Source organism: Xenopus laevis, chromosome 3S (genome assembly GCF_017654675.1).
Source record: "Xenopus laevis strain J_2021 chromosome 3S, Xenopus_laevis_v10.1, whole genome shotgun sequence".
Taxonomy (NCBI): Eukaryota; Metazoa; Chordata; class Amphibia; order Anura; family Pipidae; genus Xenopus; species Xenopus laevis.
The window spans coordinates 39,380,683-39,404,989 of NC_054376.1; the positions used below are offsets into that span (position 1 = coordinate 39,380,683).

General features: G+C 40.7%; 1 protein-coding gene across 1 annotated transcript in view; it reads left to right on the top strand.

The window, feature by feature from the left end:
- igf1r.S (insulin like growth factor 1 receptor S homeolog) overlaps positions 1-24,307 on the top strand; it is a gene marked incomplete at its 5' end in the record, with an annotated part of 159,890 nt that overhangs the window by 101,388 nt on the left and 34,195 nt on the right. The window contains 5 exon segments of the mRNA NM_001088265.1: positions 14,348-14,657; positions 15,278-15,420; positions 18,875-19,019; positions 21,858-22,072; positions 24,038-24,164. Of these exon segments, the coding sequence (NP_001081734.1) occupies positions 14,348-14,657; positions 15,278-15,420; positions 18,875-19,019; positions 21,858-22,072; positions 24,038-24,164 (940 nt within the window).

The window sequence follows — 24,307 nt, forward strand, 5'->3', positions numbered from 1 at the left end:
AATTCAGACTTTTCTCTGCACATATGTTTACTAACATTGCAGATACATATGTGAAGAGATTTCTGGAGATGTTGCCCATAGCAACCAATCAGATCTTTGCTTTTGTTTACTTATAGGTGGCTGTTTAAAGGAGAATTCAACCAGGGGTCAGGTTGCGGGCATTTGCCCGGGAGGGAGGAGGGAGGGGGGCAACACAAGGGAGGGATTGTAGCACCGAAGGGGTTGAATTCTCCTTTAAATCTAATTGCTGATTGGTTGCCATGGGCAACATCTCCAGAAATCTCTCCAGATATTTATCTCCAATGTTAGTAAACATGGCCCAACTGGTTAGGTAGGACAGAGACATGCCCCACAAGCTCAGACTGCACCAACAACTTGTGCAGCTTCCCGTTTGCTACTTATCTATTCAAATATGATTACCGTATATACTCGAGTATAAGCCGAGTTTTTCAGCACCAAAAATGTGCTGAAAAACTGTACCTCGGCTTATACTCGGGTCAGTACACAAAACCGAAAGGAGAACAAATGGTGTGAGAATGGAGCAATATGGAGGCTTTAAATGAGACGGAAAGGCTGGAGACACTTGGGGGTGCCAAACGTTAGGCACCCCCAAGTGATTGTAGCGATTTACTATAGGAGTGAGCAGCACGGAGAAAGTTACCGGTACTTCCGTCTTCACGCAGCTGCGCATGCGCATTAGAACGAAAAGCCGAACTTTAACTGTAAAGTCGGCTTTTTTGTTCAAATGCGCATGCGCCAGTACAGGGAAATGCGCAGCTGCGCGAAGACAGAAGTACCGTAGCTTTCTCCGTGGTGCTCACTCCTATAGGTCCTGGGGTTTTGGTAAGTCGCTACAATCACTTGGGGGTGCCTAACGTTTGGCACCCCCAAGTGTCTCCAGCCGTTCCTTCTCATTTAAAGCCTCCATTTTGTGTTACCATGCCTACAGTAATGACTGCTGCCCCTGTATGTCGCTACAATCACTTGGGGATGCCTAACGTTTGGCACCCCCAAGTGTTTCCAGCCTTTCTTTCTCCTTGAAAGCCTCCATTTTTTGTTAGGAGCCATGTACCATGCCTAATTACTGCTGCCCCTGTATGGCACACACTAGCTATGTATATCCATCAGTGAAGAGATAGACTGAGGCACCATAAATATGTGTTATGTGTGTGTACAAGAGACTTCAACCCATTCTCCATTGCTGACAAACTGCCTTGGCTTAGGACTTGTGAAATGTACCAGTTTTCTTTAACCCACTCACCCTCGGCTTATACTCGAGTCAATACATTTTCCCAGTTTTCGTAGGTAAAATTAGGTACCTCGGCTTATACTCGGGTCGGCTTATACTCGAGTATATACGGTACATTTTTTTGTCGAGCTATTCTTGTTGTGGTATAGGTTTTGGATCTATTATCTGAAATGTATTTGATCTGGCATTTTACAAATATGGGGTTTTGGCAAGGGTGTAACTACAGAGGAAGCAGACCCTATGGCTGCAGGGAGCCCCAGGAGTTATAGGGGCCCCATGAGGCCCTAATTAATGAGCAATTTCATCATATACTGGAAAAAAAAAAGCACAAACTTTGGTTATGTTGGGGGCCCTAAAATTAATTTGCTGTGTGGCCCAGTAACATCAAGTTACGCCACTGGGTTTTGGAACTGGTGATACTACTTAATGGACCTTCGTAACACAATTAAATCTAACCACATGTGACAGTTCTTTTAGCATTTCATCCATCACCTGGTGCTTTGCAAATTGAATGGGTTTATACCACACACGGCCAAATGCTGTTCTGTAGGCCAAGTGATCAGATTGCACAGGAATGGGGGTGAATCTAGGGCTGTCTTACTGATGGCACATGTACAGTAACCTTTCAGAGTATATTTACAGCCCCCTGCCTGCATTTGGCCTCTATAGCCTTCCATGTATGCCAATATCCGTTTTATATAATTATGAAAAATTTCACTTGTCTGCTGTATTGCCAGTTAAATCACTTCCTATTTGGAACAATGGAAGTAAGAGGTTTTTTTTCTGGCATGACCTGCTGTGCCCCAGTCAATAGCAATAGCTACACCATACCTCTCAACTGTCCCGTTTTTTTTGCGACACAGTTCCGATTTTGACAGCTCAAACCGCAATCCCGGATTGTTGTTGAAATGTCCCAACTTTCTCTTTGATCTCCTACACTGAACAGCCAGAAAAAGATACAAAGTTTCTAAAACTTAATTGGCTTTTGGCAGAGAGCCCAGAATATGTGACAGGTACAATTAGATACATTTGTTACAATTTAAGATAAGCATAGAAACAATTGTAACAATTTAAGATACACAGGTCTCTTGGGGACACAGAGACTTGCAGCTTGAAGGGCAATTCACCTTCATTAGCAAAACTGTAATAACACATCAAACCTGACCCTAAAACCCCAGAAATGTGTTCAAACTTTCCATAACCTGGCAAATCTTGTAAAATGAACATGGTAATTAGGCGGTGTGGCCATAAATGGGTGTGGTAAATCTTTTTGTCCTTCTTTCTATTTTCAAAATGTTGGGAGATCAACTGGTCAACCATACTGTGTGTGTGCTGCTATGTAAATCCTGCATTACATGGTCAGATCTTGCTAAAGGAGTTGACCGTGGCCCGATTCGGCCACCTTAATGAAACACCGTTAAGCCAGCACTCACCAGGAACTCCAATTTCTTATTGATAATCAGGTGCACGTTAATATCAAAACACACTGTAGCAGACAGCACCATCAAGGATTTCTGTTAAAAATCCTTTATTTTGCTATTTTTTGGCTTTATGATCAGGACAGTTTGGCCACCTACACTCAAGGCCAAAATGGGCTAAGGGTTGGCTCATCCATTGGGGCCTACAAGCCTGATGAAACGGGTTGTTCACCTTTGAGATAACTTTTAGTATGATGTTGAGAGTGATATTCTGAGATAACTTGCCATTTGTTTTCATTTTTTACTATTGAAGGTTTTTGAGTTATTTTAGCTTTTTATTCAGCGGCTCTTCAATTTAATCTGGTAACTAGGGTCCAAATTACCCTAGCAACCATGCATTTCTTTGAATAAGATGCTGGAATATGAATAGGAGAGGCCTGAATTGAAGGGTCAGTAATAAAAATTAGCAATAACAACACATTTGTAGCCTTACAGAGCATTTGTTTTTAGAAGGGGTCATCAACGCCCATTTGAAAGCTGCAAAGAGAAATGCAAATAACTATAAAACTATAAAAAAAAAAAAAAAAAATTAAAACCAATTGAAAAGTTGCTTAGAATTGACATAACATACTAAAAGTTAAGTTAAAGTTGAACTAGCCCTTTAATATCTGGGCAATTATCTCCACAGTATCATTTGGATAGGCTGTTGGTGACAGCAGATAAACTCATGTCTTGGTGTGAAGATGCTTATTTGGCAGCAACCTGCAACGGATTGCTGTCAGGCTATGGCCACATTGGGCTGTTTCCCGGCTTGCGTATAAACTCAGATTGAGAAGCAGCTCTCCTCAGCCCACTTCTTTACCTGCACTAACAGGAGCTATTTCAGCCTGTGTGCAGACACTTGGGAGAGAAGTTCAGTTCGGCAGCACAGAGGAAAGCATTTTTCCCCCGCAAAATCCGCTCATTGAGTGTGCTAAACAGACCAAGAACAGGGGGGTCTGCATTTATACACAGGTTGAGAAATAGCCCAGTGTGGATGAAAACTAGACTTATTTCTACCACCTTTTGACAGATTTCAGGAATTGTAGTTTGAGAGGACCTGCAAGCTAAATTTGTTTTGTTACAGACCATGGAAAAAGAATGTGATATATTCCAGCATCCCTTCAGGAAGCAGCGAAGCTTGGACACAGGCTTATTGTATAACCATTTATTATGGACTCTCGGTAAAATCTTTTTGGACATCTAATGTAATTTCCTTCCAATAAAAGCATTTCCAATCCACCAAATATCATAAAGTTAAGTGAGTTAGGTGCTTGTGTAGTTTAATTCTATTCCCTCTCAGTAGTCGATAAGTGGTTGGGCACCTAAACCCGCTGGGCTTCACTTTCCTGTAGGAATGACAAAATAGAGTCGATTTTTCATGGCTGGCTACTGGGAAAATGCAGTATACTGTCTTTATGTACCCCATGCTTTAGCATTCTCTGTAGGGCATAGGGACAATACCACCTCTCCTCTTTAGGGTTAGTTCACACGAAGAGATTCGGGAGATTTTGTTGCCTCGTCTTCTGAGCGACAATCTCCCCGAACGGCCTCAGAGTATTTTCCCACAGACTATAGTGAAAAGTCGCCTGTGCTAATGCACACGTGGCGATGCGTTTCTCCTGTGTGAGGCAACTTCGGGCGACTATGGAAAACGCATCGCCGCATGTGCTTTAGCACAGGCGTCAGAAGACGCCAGGCGACAAAATCTCCCCCAATCTCCTCGTGTGAACTAACCCTTAACTTCCAAATGGCACCCTTAGCTGCACAAGGGGGTAATTCTCAGTATAAGTATTAATAGCATATGTATTGTCAGATAGTATTGTCAGTGCATGGGTCCATGAACACCATGGAGTCCAACTGTGAGCATTGGAAGACTCAACTTTTTCTTGGTTTGACCAACTGTGAGAGAAATTGCATATTACGAAAACGGCATGAATGTAAATGTAGAAGAAGTTGAACTTTGTTCCTATTATATAGCCATAGAGGTATGTACAGTCATGTGAAAAAGTTTGGGAACCCCTCTTAATCCTTTTGAGTTTTGTTTATCATTGGCTGAGCCTTCAAAGTTCAACTTCCTTTTAATATATAACATGCCTTATGGAAACAGTAGTATTTCAGCAGGGACATAAATTTTATTGGATTAACAGAAAATATGCAATATACATCATAACAAAATTAGACAGGTGCATACATTTGGGCCCCCCAACAGAGATATTACAGACTTGAGTCTCCTTTTGCAAATGTAACAGCCTCTAGTCACCTCCTATAGCCTTTGATGAGTGTCTGGATTCTGGATGGGGGTATTTGTGACCATTCGTCCATACAAAATCTCTCCAGTTCAATTAAATGTGATGGCTGCCATCGGGGGACTGTCTGGGCCATTCCAGAATATTGTACTTCTCCCTCTGCATAAATGCCTTGGTAGATTTCTAAGTGGGTTTAGGTTCATTGTCCTCCAATAATAAAAAAAATGAAAACCAATTGCAAATATCACTCCCTACATCATACTAAGGTGAACAACTCAAAGGTGAACAACCATTTTGAGGACGAAGGAGAGGTGTGGGCAAGGAACACGAGCTTGTTTTTGTAGAAGTGTAATTGCTTAGCAGAGCTCCTCACTCTGTCATATGATGCATCCTTCCCTCCCCGTTGTTTTTCCCCACCAGCGCTGCGGCCTTAAGCAACCTGTAAGATCAGACTTTGAAAACATCTTAAGTCATTGTTAGAAGTAAAGACACACCCTTCCCTATTATTTCTGAAAGCTTTGAATTTCCTTTGATACCTTGCCCAGCCAATCCTTTTAGGAAAGGTTTGCTACCAGCCTGGAGGTTTTGCTCGGCTTCCTTAAAGCTAAATAAGTATAATCATTGCATTCCTGTTTTAAAGTATAGTTGGATAACTTGATTAAAATGCAGTCTGAAGATAAAGTTGATTGTCTATACCTTGATTTATGCTTTACATATATTCACTGGCTAAACTTGAAGACGGCCCTTTTAATTTAAAGGGCATGTAAAGGCAAAAAATAAAATCCCATTTCTTTAATGAAAAAGAAACCTATCACCAATATACTTTAATTAAAAAATGTGTACCGTTTTTATAAGAAACCTGACTGTATGCAGTGAAATTCTCCCTTCATTTACTGCTGTGGATAGGAATTGTCAGACGGTCCCTAACTGCTCTGCAGGGAAGCAATCATACTTATGAACAGCAGGGGGAGCCCCTGTCTTACTTCACAGCCATGCAGAACTCAAGCAGATTTGTTTGTTTCCCTGTAGACCAGTCGGCGACTGTGTATAAATTTGTATTGGATTTTATTTTTGCCTTTACATCCCCTGTTTCCAACTCTAACTGCCTGGAAAAAGTTAATGGAGCCAGATTTAAACAGATAAACTGGGATTCTATTTGGAGGATTACAAAAATTAGGGATGCACCGAATCCAGTATCCGGTTTGGGATTCGGACAGGATTCAGCCTTTTTAAACAGGATTCGGCCAAATCCTTCTGCCAGGCCAAACCTACCTAATCTGAATCCTAATTTTCATATGTAAATTAGGGACGGGGAGGAAAATCTAATGACTTTGTCACAAAACAAGGACGTAACATTTTTCCCCCTTCCCACCCCTAATTTGCATATGCAAATTAGGATCTGGATTCGGTTCAGTATTCGGCCGAATCTTTTGTGAAGTATTCTGGGGTTGTGCTGAATTCAAAATTGTGTATTCCCTAACAAAAACTATAAAATCCACATTCGATTACACGACAACACAGGACCCAGTGCAGTCTACGTATTCTGATTATTAATCAGTCTTGCTGGTGGTTTCTGGCGGATATTATTTGACTTGTGCTGTTTTTGATAATTTATGACGATCCCTAAAGCTGGCCACAGACGTAAAGATCGGAATGGTTAGTGGCAGGTCGGGAGATGGTTGATTCGTACGATCGGACTTCCCCATCTCCCGACCTAACCATTCCGATCAAATAAGGTACAAAAGAACAGATCAGACGATGTTCTGCCCCTGACAGCAATCGTACGAAACTTTTGTCCGACCAAAGCAGGTGACAGTCTCCCTCTGAAAATCGTTCGATCGGCAATACATGCAGAGATATTATCCACAGCCGACAGAAAACTTTTAACCTGTCCGATCGACGAAAAATGTCAGGACTCTCCACACACGTTCCGAAAATGGTACAAATCCTCGATTCGTACGATCAGATCTTTGCGTCTATGGCCAGCTTAAGCTTAACCTCCCAACAGCAACCCAGACCACACTGAGCATGTGCACAGTCTTGGTCTTGCAAAGATGTTTAACAAAGTTACAAGATGGTGACCCTGCCCCTGTGGCCAGCTTTGAAAACATAAATCATTTGTTTTATTAGGCTTGCGGTGCAGTAAGTTCCTGTTTATGTTAATTATACAAAATAATTATACAAAATACAGCATTTTCTAGAAGAGAAAATATGCAGGTTTTGGAAGGATTTGTCCTTGAGGCTGGAAACACCATGTTTATTTTCATAGCTTGCCAGTACACTACAGTGCTTCTAACCTCTGCGTCTCCAGTATTTGCCCCCTGTGTTAGGAGTCTTGTGACACATCTTACACCAGCTAGATATGTAATTGACCAGAAATCAACACCAGCGCCAGTTAGAAGAATAAGTGCCAAACCACAAGGCTCGGGGCCTCTCCCCTCTGAATTAGTCCCTCTCTCTCTCCACGCCAGACAGCTTGAAGTTTGTTCCTACGGGACACAGACCTGCCTTGTTAGGAAATCCATGCTGTTCAGGCAGCATACAATGCTTCAAATAGCTCTGTGTACAGTAAGCAGGAGTGGAAATAGGCCATACGCACAAGCACGACGAGTTATAAATATAGAATATTCTGCTCCTTCAATTCCACACATGTTAGTCATGGATGGACACTGGGAGTTTTACACTTATAAGGTATATACAAACAGGACTGAATGATAGCAAATCTGCTTGTGTTTAACTACATTTGTTTTATAGAGTAGTTTTGAAGAGTAGTTTATCAGAGAGCAAAGCCGCTAAGTTTCTGTAGTGTAATGAGAGAATGGAATGAGCCATTCTCCGCTACTTGGTTAGATTAAATCTTTTCATTAATAGGAGTAAACAGAGTTTTTCAGGAAAAAGTAATTTTGTTACTTTTCCAAATATTTTTCCCCCTCGGTGCTTGGCCAACAGAGGTAAAGTTTACTGTTGTTTTGTGCTATAGTTATAAGGCTTTCATAATGTATGACTTAATCCTTGGCAATACCCATGGGAAGGTGATCAGTGCAACTGGAAATGATGATTCACGTCTGAATTGCATACCTCCCAACTGTCCCTTTTTCGGAGGGACAGTCCCTCTTTTGACAGCTCAACCTGCAGTCCCTTATTTGTACTGGAAAGTCCCTCTTTTCTCTGCACTGAACAGCCAGAAAAAGAAACAGTTTCTCACTTAATTGGCTTTTAGCAGAGAGCCCAGAACAGCTAAAAGGTGCAAATAAGATACTTTGTAACAATTTTGAGACACAAAAACACAGTTTAGATAAGGAGAAATATTTTCAAACTTTCATAACCTGCCAAATTTTGTAAAACAAACATGGTAATTAGGGGGTGTGGCCACGGAAAGGGGTGTGGTCAAAAAATTGCTGCGCTACGTGCGGAAAAATTTATTTTGTCCCTCTTTTTACTTCCAAAATGTTGGGAGGTATGGAATTGATAAATTAAAGGGACATATTAACAATTACCCTTTCCTCTTTCACAAGACCTTGACACTATATTGTGTTCTGGCTAATTTATACTGGAAACGGTTCCCTATCTTGCCCCTGGTGTGAGGATTTTTAATAAAAAAACGGCAGTATGTCATGGGAATCATTGAAGCATCTGGTATTTTGGAAACCCAACTTATTTATATCCGCAAGGTCATTATCCTAGACCCCCAGATAATAATGATCCAAATTACTTGTAGCCAGTCATCAATGTCTCATTTGAGTGAACGCTCCTGAAACAAAAAATTTTCCGAAATTGGCATATATATCAGTAGCTATTCAGATTTTGGGAGAAGGTTTGGATATTAAGTTGGCTTTTTTAAATATTGCAATATATATATATTTAGTTAGGCAGTGTAAGTTGTGCAAGTTGCTGACAAAACAAGATTTATGAGGTTTATTTCTCTGTAAATTTACAGAGTGTGTGTGTGGATGGAGGCGGTGGTGTCGCCTGGCTAATACATACCTCTCAACTACCCCTTTTTCGCTTGACAGTCCCGATTTTTGATAGCTCAACCCGCAATCCAGGATTGTTATTGAAATGTCTCGACTTTCTCTTTGATCTCCTGCACTGAACGGCCAAAAAAGACACAAAGTTTCTAACTTGATTGGCAGAGAGCCTATAATATGTGCCAGGTGTACTTAAGGTGGCCATACACAGGTAGATCCACTTGTTTGGCGATGTTGCCAAACGTGCGGATCTCTGCCCGATATGCCCACATTGAGGTGGGCGATATTGGGCCGATCCGACTGTGGGCCTTAGTGCCCAACGATTGGATAATAATGCCGGCAATACGGGCGGGCAGATTGTGGGACCGCATCAACGACAGATGCGGCCACGATCCGGTGGGATTTTCAACCCTGCCCGATCGACATCTGACCGACTTTCATCCAGATATCGATCGGGAAAGCCCGTCGGATGGCCCCACACACGGGCTAATAAGCTGCCGACTCGGTCTTTTGGCAGTTTTTATTGGCCTGTGTATGGGGGCCTTAAGATACATTTGTAACAATTTAAGATAAACAAAGAAACAATTGAAACTATTTAAGATAAGCAGGTCTCCGGGAAACTGAGACTTGTCGCTTAAAGGGCAATTCACCTTCATTAGCAAAACTGTTATAACACATAATACCTGACCCTAAAACCCCCTGAAATATTAAACTTTCAGCAACCTGCCAAACTTTGTAAAATATACCTGGTAATTAGGGGGAGGTGGCCATAAAATAGTTGTGCTGTGCGGCAATTTTTTTCCCCATCTTTCTATTTTTAAAATGTTGGGAGGTATGCTAATATATGATGCTCAGTGTCAATGTTCTTAGGGGGAAAAGTGCCAATGTTAGGGGAAAAGGTAATCTATCTAGGAGTATGTGTATTTCTTCTTGAGAGAATGAAACCCTAGCTGAGGCTGAGTGAAAGCTTAGAGATAAGTCAAGAACTGCGTGAGCCTGCAATGTAGATCATGTATTAAACACATCAGTTAAGCAAAAAAGATGATACATCTGTGTCTGGATTTACTCTGTATGAGCACTGTATTACTGTATAACTAGTGAACGAATGGCTTATACCACACTGTGCCATTTTGTAAACCTTTTTATATGAATGGTACTTTTGTTGTGTGGGTCATGATTTCCCATCCTCAGCAGTGTTTTCAGTTACTTGAATTGCTCAGTAGTAGCAATCCAGTACAATAATAATAATGGCAATATTAGCAGAAGCAAGCAGAGTTTAGTGTAAACATATTGAATTGGCCATACAGGCACGTGGAACAAACAGACTGGCTCTGTTTTAAGGACTCAGCCCATTGTGTATGATGCTTGTGAGCAGCGCACCCTGCCTGCGTGGAGACTTGCTTTTGTGTTTGTCAACTGCATTCACGCTCTCAACAAGCAAATCATGAATGGTCCATTTTGTCCAGTTAAATGACAGCTGTGCAGAGCAGGCACTGAGTGACTCCCCATCTCGGGCGATTCAGAATAGTTTGAATTTTCCTTTCAAAAAAGCTTGAATTGGTTAATAGCCAATATAATTTCCCAGTAATATGTTTTATTTAAGTTATCAGTGAAGCAAAAAAATTATCGGGTATTTTTTTTTTTTGAATGGGAATTCCCCCATTCATCTGCTGCGCTTAGCAAAGGAACCTGCAATTTCCCATTTATTCAATTGACCGTTACCATGATTTAGTGAAGTACAGCTACATTTTGGAAAAATACAAAGCATTCAGATGTAGTAAGAGGTCCTCCAGCAGTTAAGCAGGAGCCAAGGTATTTATAAAAGTAAAAAAATCTTTATTAGGACATATGTAGGCCTGAGGTTTGCCCACCTCAGGCACAAAACGCGTCAGGCCTACATATGTCCTAATGAATATTTTTTTACTTTTATAAAAATACCTTGGCTACTGCTTAACTGCTGGAAGATCTTTTACTAAATCTGAATGCTTTGTATTTTCCCAAAAATTTGGCAAACCCTTGGACTGGGGGGTTACCCCGTTAAAAGACCATCCTTTAAAACATATTTTTGTAGCTTTGACCTTGTACTTTTTTATTATACATTATCTTAATTTTTACTTTTTTGACCTTTGTCAGAAAATGTAAAGCCATATAATACTGGTGTGTTGCTCCATTTCTTTACTTAACTCAAAAAATAAAAAGTTGATGTATAAGATGTAAATGTATCTGTATGTAAAGGACCATATAGCATTACTTTGACATTGACCAACTGTTATTTTCTTCAAGAATTCAAGAAAACCCACCCCAGCCCTGTGTAATATCAGCATTCCAAACCCGGACCCCTGCCATGCTCCTATAGGCTGGAGTCGTGTTTACATTGTACTGCAGCCAATCAAAGGAGTGCCTCACTCCCCCTATCCTTGTAGCTTTCAGCATATCTCTGGGAATGCTTGGGTAACACGGGTCTCCGGTGCAGATGGGGTGGAATATTTAAAGCAAATAAATACACAGTGGGTCAGTGGTATGATTCTGTAAATCAAAAGGAATTTGACTAACACACTTAAATAGACTATTTTTACTGCTACTCACTATATTATTAATAACCAGTAAATTAGGGTCTGATATGTCTGTAGATTTTATATAGGATAGCCTGTATTTGTATCATGTCAGTTGTTTAATAATTAGACCTTTATATGCCCCAAAAAGCTGCCTGAGCCCCTATTAAAGCTTGCACAAGATTATTCGTTCAAGCCAAAAACCCTTGTAAAAGCCATATGGTATGTGGCAAAATATCAAGAAACATTCAACACCCTGGAAATATATTAACGTATGTAGATGGAGGGAGGAGATGATAAAGCTAAGAGTGTGACAGAGGGGAAGATCTTAATTGTGGCGAGTAGTAGATGTTGTGGAGGTCCACGTTAGCAGGTAACATTTTCAATAAGTACTTGATTACAGATAAAACAAAAACCAAGAAGAGTTTGTCCTAATTGTTCTTTACAGGGAGGGGTATGCTAAAGTTAAACAGTTATTTTAGCCTTGTCCTTTAATGGTTGACTTGCCACTCACTTGCAGTTATTATTATCAGGCTTTGACAGCAGTTAGTACCCAACTTAGATTTATTTAAATGTGATTAATAGGGGGAAAAAGTAAAATTATAGGAAGGCTGGTGCTTTTCTTCCCCAGAAACAGTGGCTCTACGACCAGGGTCCAAGTAGACCCCATTACATTGTATTGTCAATAGATTGCTTCATTTGATCTGCCTTTGTTTATTTACAATGCTACTTAAGGTGTTTTTTGAGCCTTTATTGGTAGTATTTCTGCTAAACGAATAATGTGGTCAGATGGAAAATAACCCTTGAAATAGATAAAGGAGACCTCAGTTATGTATACACATTTTCTTGCTGAGTGTTCTGCATGTCATCCATTAGTAGAAGAATGTGGAGAGTAGCGGAATAAATTACATGGTTATTGTAGTGCATACTTTTCAAGAGAAATTTAGTGGCAGAAACACTATTTTACACAGGTTTAGACCACTTTATTTAATCCTGGCCCAATCCCAACCCAAATCCTGTATTCGGTGCATCCCTGAAATGCCACGACTCCTGGATTTCATTCATCCTCTTCTGTATAATCAATGCATAGTTACTGGACATTTTATCATTTCTTGCTTACCGTAAGCACCGGGCAGTACATTAAAAACAGAAAATAAATCGGAAGAAATGTAGCTTATGTATAGCCAGCTGTTATTACGCTCAGGCCACAAGAAGTCACTTTAAACCAGTTCCACAGGAATGTAAATAATAGGCACCTGCTATGGTTTCCTCTTGTGTGTGCCTTTGTGAGTGATATTTTTCTGTAACCCATTTCTGTCTTGTAAAACAAAACATTTGTACACCTGTAGCAGGACTGCTTTAGTCCTTGGATGGGTATCACAGAAAACACGCAGCTGTTTTTACTATTATGTGCAGCTTGCATCAAGTAAGAAATTGTGTTTTGAAAGTATACAAAAACCAAGTCTACACTCTTGTACCACGTCCCCATATACTGTATGGATTATTCAGATTTTTAAATTTCCACCGCAGTGTATATCAGCACTCCTCCCACTTAATCATCATGATGGTCTTTCGGCAATTAGCTCTTTCATACATGGGCAGTTTTAAGTTGCCGATAATTCCCTCAGACTCATTCGGCAGCTTATCTGACTGTGTATGAGGCCCTCTGATGGGCCCATCTGACCAATATCTGGTCAAAAATCGGGCAGCTATTGATTGGGCTGATTTTCCTGTCAGATGAAGGTCCATATCATGTGGCCTCAATCTGACAGATGCCATAGCTGCAGTTAAGTTCAGAATGTTGGTCCAAGGGCCAAAAGATCAGATCAGCCTAATAATGCTCACCTCAAGGTGAGCATATCGATGAAAGATCCTCGTTGCCAAACAAGCAGATCTTATGTGCAATTCGGAACCAAATGTCAGTACCCTAATGGCCATACAATATATCCGTTGTCAAGAGGAACATTTTGATTTCACAGGGGGCCTATACTATAAAGTCCACATAAAGTGAAAGTTCATGTCACTATTTATGTAGTTGATTGCCGTTGGTCATCTATTTAAGGCCATACGAAAACGGTTTGTTTTCAAGAAATGTAAACAATTGAGTAGCCATGGTACATTAATAAAAATATAATGTGTTTGGCCAAAATGAATCTTGCTTGGCCATTGAGAGTGTTGCTTAGTCATGTAACTACGACATCACAAGTAGAAAACTACTTATGTTCACATTGCACCTACTGTATTAGCTCAAGGTTATTCTTAGCACCATTTTGCTTACAAACACCTTTTGATGTAAACATTTGGAATATTTCTACAACATAGAAATTATTTTTAGTTACATGTTCTTTCAAAAGGTAAAGAAACTGTGGGTACTCCGCTCCAGTTAAAGGCTCGGATTCTCTGGGGAATTAGTGTGCCATTCAATTTCAAATGATAGTGCAGGAAAGGTGGTAACTGAAAGTGTTGATGGGGTTTGCACATTGATGGCCAAGTGGAAGCAGATTGATGCAGCAAGAGATCCTTTTAGTGGCCAATCTTAACTCAACCTGCTTAACAGCAGCCTTAGCATTGAATGCAAAAGGAAATCCCCCAAAGACCTACGCTACATATTTTCCAGAAGAACCTCTACAACATTATAATAGCCATGCCACTCGGCCTAGGTTTTACCCTAGCTGTAATGGTACAACAAGAAAATTATTGATATTTTTTGGGTCCAATGAAATATGACAACAATCTAAACAGTAGATGAGAGAGACGGTAGTGCCCAGCAAACCATGGCTACTGTTAAACATGTTTTCAATTTATAGAATGATTTAGCTTGTTCATTTATGTATTCGTTTAAAGTAACCTTATGGGTTTTATTTTTTTTCAGTCTGTCCCAGTGTTTGTGGCAAGCGAGCGTGTTCTGATAACAACGAATGCTGTCATCCAGAATGCTTGGGCAGCTGCACGGCTCCCGATAACGATACAGCTTGTGTGGCCTGTCACCACTACTTCTACGAGGGCCGCTGTGTCCCGACCTGCCCGTCTAACACCTATAAATTTGAAGGGTGGCGCTGCATCACTCGGGAAGTATGTGCCAAGATGCATATCTGGATACACAGCACAATTCCATTCATCATTCACAAAGGAGAATGTGTATACGAGTGCCCATCAGGATACATGCTGAATAAAAGCCAGAGGTAATGTACTTTTTCATTTCCAATAAACCTATAAGTGCCCATATGTGAAGCCATATTGACACCATGGTGGGGAGGTACGGTAACATTTTTTAAGGAAAGGGCTCAGATTGCAGCAGGGAGGGGAGAAGGGAGGGGGTGAGAGGAGCAAACTGAGCATGCTCAAGCCCTGCCCTGGAGGTTTAAGCTGAAAACAGGAAGTCTGATACAGAAGCCCATAGATGGAAAGAAATGTGGAATATCTATGGTCAGAGGACTCAGAGCAACATTACTTTGAGTATTGTAATTTGATCGTTCGGCCCCAGGGCTGAATGTTTGGATTCATCTGATATCGCCCAGCCATTAGTGTGCATACATGGCCGGATTTGCATAGCGGGCCTTTCCACAAATCCGGGCCTCTGGGCATATCGGGTTAAGCAGACGAGCGGATCTTATAGTGTATGGCCACCTTTAGAGTCATTGCAGATTCCTTAAATCTGTTAGAAATGTTAGACTACCACAGTAGAACAAGTAGGTATTGCACTGTAGCGTGTACTTGCTCAGCATTACTGTTCACCCTACTTGGGGGCAACTGATATCATATACTACTGTCACTGACCTTCCCCCCCATCTCTTATTTACAGCATGACCTGCAGCCCCTGCGAGGGTCCCTGCCCCAAAATATGTGAAGAGAAGATGAAAACCATTGATTCTGTTACCTCAGCCCAAATGCTGGAAGGTTGTACTGTCCTGAAGGGCAACCTGCAACTAAATATCCGCAAGGGTCGTGAGTATCCCATCATTTGATTACTGGAAATATCTGATCATGATTGTTGGATCTCCTGTTCTCTGGTGATGATTTTCTTCCTTAAATTTACGCTTCCCCTGCCCTCTCCAGGTTTAGATCATGACCTCGTATTTTGGCACTTTCTTCTTCAACTCATTCTTCAGTAAATACATGTCAACTCGATGAATCATAGTTGTTTACAAACACAGAAGTCCCCCTCTCAATGGGCCACTTCTGTGCCCTTCATTACAAGGACATTTTCACGTGAAACTGGATAATGTGAAACCACATTAAGTTTAGTCCTGTTGCATATTAATAACAGTCTTCGCTTACCTTTGTGAACTGACATACCTTTTAGCATGTAGAAATGAGCCTTGTGCCATAACGTATACATGATATTTGGTGATCTACACATGGCTCTCCAGATGTTGCCAAACTACAGCAACTCATAGGGTGCCAAAACATTCTGCAGCACTGTACAATACCATACCTCCCAACTGTCCTGTTTTCTGTGGTCAGTCCTGATTTTGACAGCTCAGCCCGCAGTCCCGGGTTTCTTACTGAAATGTTCAGAGTTTCTCTTTGATCCCCTGCACTAAAGCCAGAATATGATAAAAAGTTTCTGAAACTTAAAATAAGAGGCTTTTTGGTAGAGAGCCCAGAACACTGAGTGGCTGCACTTTAATACATTTGTAGCAATTTAAGATAAGCAGGTCTTTTGAGAGAACTGAAAATCACAGCTTAAAGAGCAATTTCACCTTCATTAGCAAAACTGCTATAAAACTCTAAAATGCACAGTAATGTGTTAAAAACTTTCATAACCTGCCACACTTTGTAAAATTAACATGGTAATTAGGGGGTGTGGCTATAAAATGGGTCTGATGTTTTTGTCTCTTTACATTTTTCAAATGTTGGTAGGTATGAAAAACATGGGTGTATGAACATACAGGTCTACATACAAAACAAGAGGTTTATTAATAATTATCTAGTGAAGCTATTCGGTCTGTGGGGGTTTGTGCGATTACATTGCTTTGTCCCAGGTGTCATTAGGAATGCTCTGGAATCCCTGAGCCCAATTATAAAGTTCTAGGCTCTCACACCTGTGGAACAGCACGTGTCCAGTGTTGGTTTTGGATGTTGTCCTGTTGCTCGCCCCAGTGAACTTTTGCAAGCCATCTCAGTGTCCGCAAGATAATATCTCAGAACTACTTCATATTAATATAGCTAGCCCTTATGTTGAGCGCAGGGCACCTTCTGTCCTTTTACCCAATACTCTGATCAACACACCGTAAATCATTCCTTCTGCTCACATGCCTTTCTCTTCATCCTTTGCTTGGGCTGAAGGCACCCGGAGTGACTGTTCCGATGCAAGAGCAACCTTTGTGTTGCAGAAGAACATTAAATACCATTCACTTGTTGGGTTGGCTGTAAACCAGTCCATTCTGAAGGTTGGGCGGGAAGTGGGGTATTTCAGCAAGTATAGAAATAAAAAATTAAACCGTTTTAGGATTACATCCAATTGTACCATGTCTCATGCAAACAGTTGCCATAACCGAGTGCATAAGCAGATGTTTTTTTGTTGGAAATTACAAATATTATGAAACAAAGACAGTCTTGTTCTTCCACCTTAATTACACCTCATTGAACTGGTTACTTCCATCCTGCAATAAGCAGTTGAGGCTTTTTGGGTGCAGGTACATTCTAGTATGGGGGCAGCTGGCTTTACACAAGGCTGTAAATGGTGTTTATCACAGCAACATGATTGTGCAGAAAGCTTTAATAATTCAGGTGACCCACGATGGCAGTTACTGGCAAAGGCTGTGCCAAGCGGGAGACTGTTGAAAGCTCTGAACTTTTCTTTTTGCTATCTAAGTGGTGTATTCTTGGAAATGCGGGTAGATCCTTAAGGACCTTATGAATGGGATCTTAAAGGAGAAGGAAAGCTATGGAGGCATTTTATTGCCAATAGATTAGCTGCAATAGTGAAAGCTAGAATGCTATATTTATTCTGTAGAATGTTTTACCATACCTGAGTAAAAAGCTCTAGAAACTCTCTGTTTGTTTAGGATAGGAGCTGCTGTATTAACATGGTGTGACATCACTTCCTGCCTGAGTCTCTCCCTGCTCTGGGCTCAGATTACAGTAGAGAAGGGAGGGAGGCGGGGAAGAGGAACAAACTGAGCATGCTCTTGCCCAGGGCAATGAGGTTTAAGCTGAAGGCAGGAAGTCTGATACAGAAGCCCATGTGTACACAATAGAAGGAAAGAAATGCAGTGTTTCTTTTGACAGGGGACTCAGAGCAGCACTACTTTGGGGGTTTACTGGTATATTTAGATGGACCTTTCTGATAAGGCTTACTTAGTTTTAACCTTTCCTTCTCCTTTAACATCATCTATTTCCAAATGACTACCTGTCACTTCCCTGACATGGGCTGAAGTGGGATTTATTATAATGTTTATTTAGGCTGAACGATTCATTCCTTCATCCCTTAGCCCATGATGCATTGTCTTGCACAAAAGATTGTTGGTAACAAAGGGCTCTTTATTGGCAGACTACCCTAGTATACACTATATAGTCCTGGATGTCTGCAGAGAGGCTTTTGTAATTACATTATAGTCCAGGTAAAGCCATTTATATTTGCTGCAACCTTTCCTGTTCAAAGAAAACAAACCACAGTGCTATATAAAAACATGCTGCATATGCACCTTGGGTAAAAACTAATGAAATGCCCCCAAAGGATAAACATACACCGTGGAGCAGTGGGGGTACTGGGTTCCCAGCCGACACATGGGAAATATTTCAGTGATTTATTGTTGAATTGAAATTCAAATGCTTGCACATATCTTGCACATACATTCTGTTTAAAAGAGGGAGGTGGTAATTACTGGGGGCTCTGCCTGCATTGCCTTTGCATTGATTCATCTGTGCCAAAATACTTTTAAATTGTTATCAATATAACTAAAGTTCCAACTTCACTGTTTCTGAGATAATTCTGGTCAATTTTAGGGCTTTCAGTGAGGTAGTAAAGAGTAACTTGCTTCGGTACCAGTAAAAGCTTTTTAACTGATGATAATCAGTAATCATCTTTCAATGAACTGTAGCTTTTATTCATTTTTTTCATACCGTTTACCCTCTTATCTTCCCTGTGGTCCATATCATGTCTATCAGTCACTAAATAAAGAAGGGGCATATATTCAGTTAATAGTGCTACTCCAATGCACCGTACCCAAATCCCTTTCCCTTACCAATCTCCTGTTCATTTGGAGAAGATGCAAATTATCTTTGGTTTAAAATCCAGTTTGCTCGGTTAGAACATGATCTCAATTTTCATATTTGTATTCCAAGCTTCAAAGTTTAATATTATTATTATTATCCAAGAATTAATATGAGAAAGTAAATAAGATAAACTGAATATTTTTTTCTTAAGCATTAAGTTGACGTTGTCTCCTTATAGAAAATATTGCTGCAGAGTTGGAGAATTTCTTGGGTCTGATAGAGACAGTCACTGGCTATGTCAAGATTCGTCACTCCCATGCACTGGTATCTCTGTCTTTCCTGAAAAGTCTGCGCTACATCCTGGGAGAGGAGCAAATGCCTGGGTGAGTAGATGACAATATGTCAGTGCTGTGAAAATAGGGCTATTAGGCATCTACATAAGATTCCATTGTACTCTTGGTAGTGGCATGAACCATAATAATGGATGTAGGAAAGCCTGTGGTATAATCATTGAGACAATGGTCAAAAAAGAATTCCTTGTAAAGGCTTACCCATTTTTTTGAAAATCCAGCAAGAACACTTTGAAGCATATCAAAATCTCGATGATGGACAGCACCGTTTTGTATAAAATAAAAAGCCTTGGCTACGACCAAAGATTCCAACTGTATCTTGCAACAATAAAGGCTTTTTATTTTATACAAAACGGTGCTGTCCATCATCGAGATTTTGCTGTACTGAGTGGATTGTGACCACTATTGGAACGTGCACCTACGGAGTGGAGGAGAATGTGCTGACTCATATATTCCCTCACTTTGAAGCATATACCATATTGACAGTAAGGGACCATGGTTCTACAGATTGGCTACCAGTTCAGGGTTATCAGTCTGGGATAAACAAATATATGTTTTTACATTTTACAATAAACTTTAATATTAATAGTATTGCATTCCAGGGCCAGCTAACATAATTTCTGCTTTCTTTAGTAAAGTGTCAGCACTACAGGTTTTAAACTTACAATGTAGTACAAATTTCCCCAGTAGCCACTTTTACTACTCCATTTCTTTAATTAAAAGAAAAATGCCTTTATTGCATTACTCTCCAAGCATTACAGCTATGTTTCTTGGCCCTTTGTCAAGCTGTAGTAAAGGTAGACAAACAATTTCTGATCCACTCATATGGTGAGGTTGAAGATAAAAGCCAGAAAAGTTGCTAAATGAGCAGATCTTTGCTCTGTTCCAAGGTCCTGCAACCTTTCCTTGTGGGGCTACATATCCTACTTCTCCTAATGCTGTACTGTATTTGTTCTTGAACCTGTCACTCCTGTAGAACCCCTGTGTGCTTGGTATTTCTACTTATTGTTGAGTTTACAGATTCTTCTGTGTTCACCTGTGTAGTTCTCTGTACTGCTCCTCCTGTGGCTCCTTTTCAGACATTGCTATTGCTTTTCATTCCATTCCTAGTAGGGTTTTTCCACTGCATGTAAGCTCAGCTACTATTACACCTTCCTTCCTCACTGCTGAACTGATCCTGATCCACTTTATGCACCCCTCACTTTCCTGTTTACAGTGCTAAGACCCCACATTTTAGAGCTCCTCCCCTGGATGCCTTCCATGACGCCTCCAAGTGCCTCTTCCCCTAATTCTTATCTTCTTTGTTTTCATAGAACACAAACTAGAGCTGTTTACCCAGCCATCCCTACCACCCCTTGTCCAGCTATCTCCCCTGGTAACAGAAGATCCTTCTGGCAGAACAGGGGTTATTGATATTTTTTCTGAGTGCTGGAATGCCAGTGTTTGGACACATTCCATTTCTCTCCTGGTTTATCATTTCACTCCAACACACAAGACAAACCTGTTCTCTGTCATGAAGACTTGGGTGAGGGAAGAGGGGGCTCCAGTTCTGGGGAAGATTTAGAGGTCCTGGAAAAGTAGTGTATCGGTTGGTTTATGTGACCTGCTTGGATTAAGTTTCCTACACCAGGAATTCCTGGCATCTCTGCTGCTTTTTACTTCATTTCTCAAGCTATTCATAGGAATGTGTCATGGATTTTTTAAATTCTGCGTCCTACATCAGCTGACATTAAAATCCTAAGCGCACACAGTCTATTTTTTTTTTTCTTCTAATGTTCTGTCAGTCAGTTTTACGAAATGTAGTATTTGTAAATGTGTTGTTAAAGAGTGGAATAAGTAATCCTCTGTTTAGATAAACATAGACCACCCATTGTCATGAAAAATCTGAGACTTTATCTAAATTTTCTGTCTGTAATCCCCATCTTTGTGCTTATTTTTATAAAAATCTAGTCATGCTTTTCAGCTTGGAGAGATCTTTATTTCAGGCAGTGGGGAAACTACTGTCCATCAAAAAAATGAAATAATAAATAATGTAGTGTCATTGTGCAAATTGTTGAGTGCAATGTTGGTGCTCCATTAGATCCAGTTTAGGAAAAATTCTGCAGACTTCTATTTTTTGTTTGGCCAAACAGTTCTTCCTTCATAGATTAATGGCTAGTTTTTCCTTATCACTTCCACTGTCTTTTAGTGATTTTCACCCTACTTCCCCATGTCTGCTAAACAGTCACCCAGAATATCTGCTGTAAGGTGGAGACTTAAAGGAGAAGTAAAGTCTTCTTCCACTTGGGGGTGCTGAAACCCCGGGCCAGTGCTCCTCTATCAGCAGAAAACTGCACCGGCCCGAGGTTATTCCAGTGAGCACCACGGCGCGATCCTCTTCCGTTTTTTTCCTTGTTCTGCGGCTGCACATGCACAGTAGAGTGAAAAGCTGAACTTTAACTGAAAAGTTGGCTATTTCGTTCTACTGCAAATGCGTCTGCCCCGGGAAAGTTGAAGAAAGAAGAAGCCGGAAGAGGATCAATCCGTGGTGCTCACTGGTATAACCCTGGGCCTGTGCAGTTTTCTGCCAATAGGAGCACTGGCCCAGGGTTTCAGGTTAGTAAATACAATCAATTGGGGGTGCCTAACATTTGGCACCCCTGAGTGGAGGAAGACTTTCCTTCTCCTTTAAGAAAAATGGCAGTTTTCATAAAGTAAACCTTTTAACCCCCTCTAGCTGAAGTTCATCTCCTCTTAACATGGCACAACTAACACTTGAAAGCAAATGATTTCCTTAGAGGTGTTTAACTGGAACAAGCACTGTCTCTGTGGCTTATGCCGTTGCTTTAATGTGTGCTTCTTAATGTATGCCCTTCTGTTTTTCATTTGCAGAAATTATTCCTTTTACGTCTTTGACAATAACAACTTACAGCAGCTGTGGGACTGGTCGAAGCACAACCTCACCATCAAAGAGGGCAAAATACGCTTTGCATTCAACTCCAAGCTATGCGCTTCTGAGATTTACCGCATGGAGGAAGTCACCGGAACAAAGGGGAGGCAGGCTGAAGAAGACATCAGCCTCAGTACTAATGGAAATATGGCATCTTGTGAGTATCTGTTGTTCCAGCATCAACCAGGCAATGTTTATCTCTTTCAGGGTAAGGTCACACTGGGCGATTCGGGGAGATTTAGTTGCCTGGCGACTAATTGCCTTGTCTTTGCGGCGATCAATCTCCCTGAATGCCTCACCTCTGTCTTGCACCGGCTAAAATGAAAAATCGCCTGCGGCATGGCACACGCGTCGCTTGGTATTCCGAAGTTGTCTCGCAAGGAAACTTCGGGCAACTGCATTTTTTGCAGAGTGATTTTAAGGATCAGCCCTTTCTTGCTGTTAAAAGGATTCTATCATGATTTTTTTATGATTTAGTTTTTATTTCTAAATTACACTGTTAACGCTGCAAACAATTCACTCTCCAATATAAAATGTAATTCCTGAACCAAGTGTATATTTTTTTAAGTTGTAATATTGTTGTGGAGGCAGCCATCTCAGGTCATTTTGCCTGGTCATGTGCTTTTAGAAAGAGCCAGCATGGAACTGCATTCTGGCAGGCTGTTGTTACTATTCAATGTAACTGAATGTGTCTCAGTGGGACCTGGATTTTACTATTGAGTGCTGTTCTTAGATCTACCAGGCAGCTGTTATCTTGTGTTAGGGAGCTGCGATCTGGTTACCTTCCCATTGTTCTGTTGATAGCAATAAAGAGTGACTGAAGTTTATCAGAGCACAAGTCACATGACTGGGGGCTCCTGGGAAACTGACAATATGTCTAACCCCATGTCAGATTTCAAAATTAAATATAAAAAAACCTGTTTGCCCTTTTGCAAACAGATTTCAGTGCAGTATTCTGCTGGAGCAGCACTATCAACTGATGCATTTGAAAAATTCCCATGACCGTATCCCTTAAATGAAACCAATATGTTCTTCCTGCTGGGTCCTACTATATGGTCCTACAAAAAGATGTCCTACAGTAGTCTTCTGTCGATCCTCATTTTTTCTAACTATATCCAGTATTTTATGTCAAATACCTCTATTTCATTAGGGCCCTACTCTTAGGCTACATCACAAAGGTACTAAATAAGCTAATGTTTTACCCAACTGTTCTAAAATATGACAATGCGGATTGAGCCTAAAACCAATGAGACTAGTCACATTTAAATGACTGCATAGGTGCTTCACATTGCTTTTTAGTAAGAGGCCTGTTCTTTTTCAGAAAATCATTCTCCTCCATCTCTGGCTACCACATTGAGTATGCAGCCATAATACTGGTATGGCAAGGTGCTGCAAAGATTTATTGGCTGAACTTCCATGTAGATAAGATATTTGAAACCACCTCCTCCTGCACTCACCATGATCATCATCATTTCATCATCATTTATTTATATAGCATGATCTTTGCATACTTTGGTTGGCAGGGAGAGTAGTAGAAGGGCTAGAGTATTCATGTCTGTACCAGAGGGCTTAGAGGAGGACAATATCTCTGGGCATGCTGTTAAAGTCTTACTTCTTTCCTACAAAACAGAGTCTGTATCATTGTATTATTTAGGTCTTACACCAGGTGGATACTGAGTTATATTTAATAATGTTTATGCCCAGGTGCTGTGTTTAATGCACACCCAGCAAGAATTACATTTCTGCATCTTTATATCATGTAATGTGTGCTTGTGTCCTGCAGGTTCACACTCCGTTGGTTAGTATAGATCTTTCTATCCATCTTCTGTGGTTAAGGTTGAATTATTATTTGGTGTACAAATTCACACAGGTACTTGAAGCCTAAACACAAGCTCTTTAGTTTATTTTGCAAAGTGAGTTTGTCAAACTGTAGGACAGTGCTGTCCTGCTAGAATCCCCTGAGTCAGATTTAAATGGTTGGACATGGCTGTTGAAGTTATCAATTATTTACTTACCCTTAAAGTATGAAAAAAATATATAGTTGTGTTTTTTTTACTGAAAGTAAAATTATTTGTAAAATTGAGTTTATTTTTGCTAATATACACATCTGTCTCATTTGCAGGTGAGAGTCATGTCTTAAATTTCACCTCCAGGAGCAAAATTAAGAACCGGATTAAGCTTACTTGGGAGCGTTACAGGCCACCTGATTACAGAGACCTTATCAGCTTCACTGTCTACTACAAAGAGGCGTGAGTCCCACATTACAGCCATATTTCTGGGGCCAGGGGTGTAACTATAGAGGAAGCAGACCTTGCGGCTGCAGGAGGGGCCAGGAGGTATAGGGGCCCCATGAGGCCATAATTCATACACAGTTTCAATAAATATTGGTAAA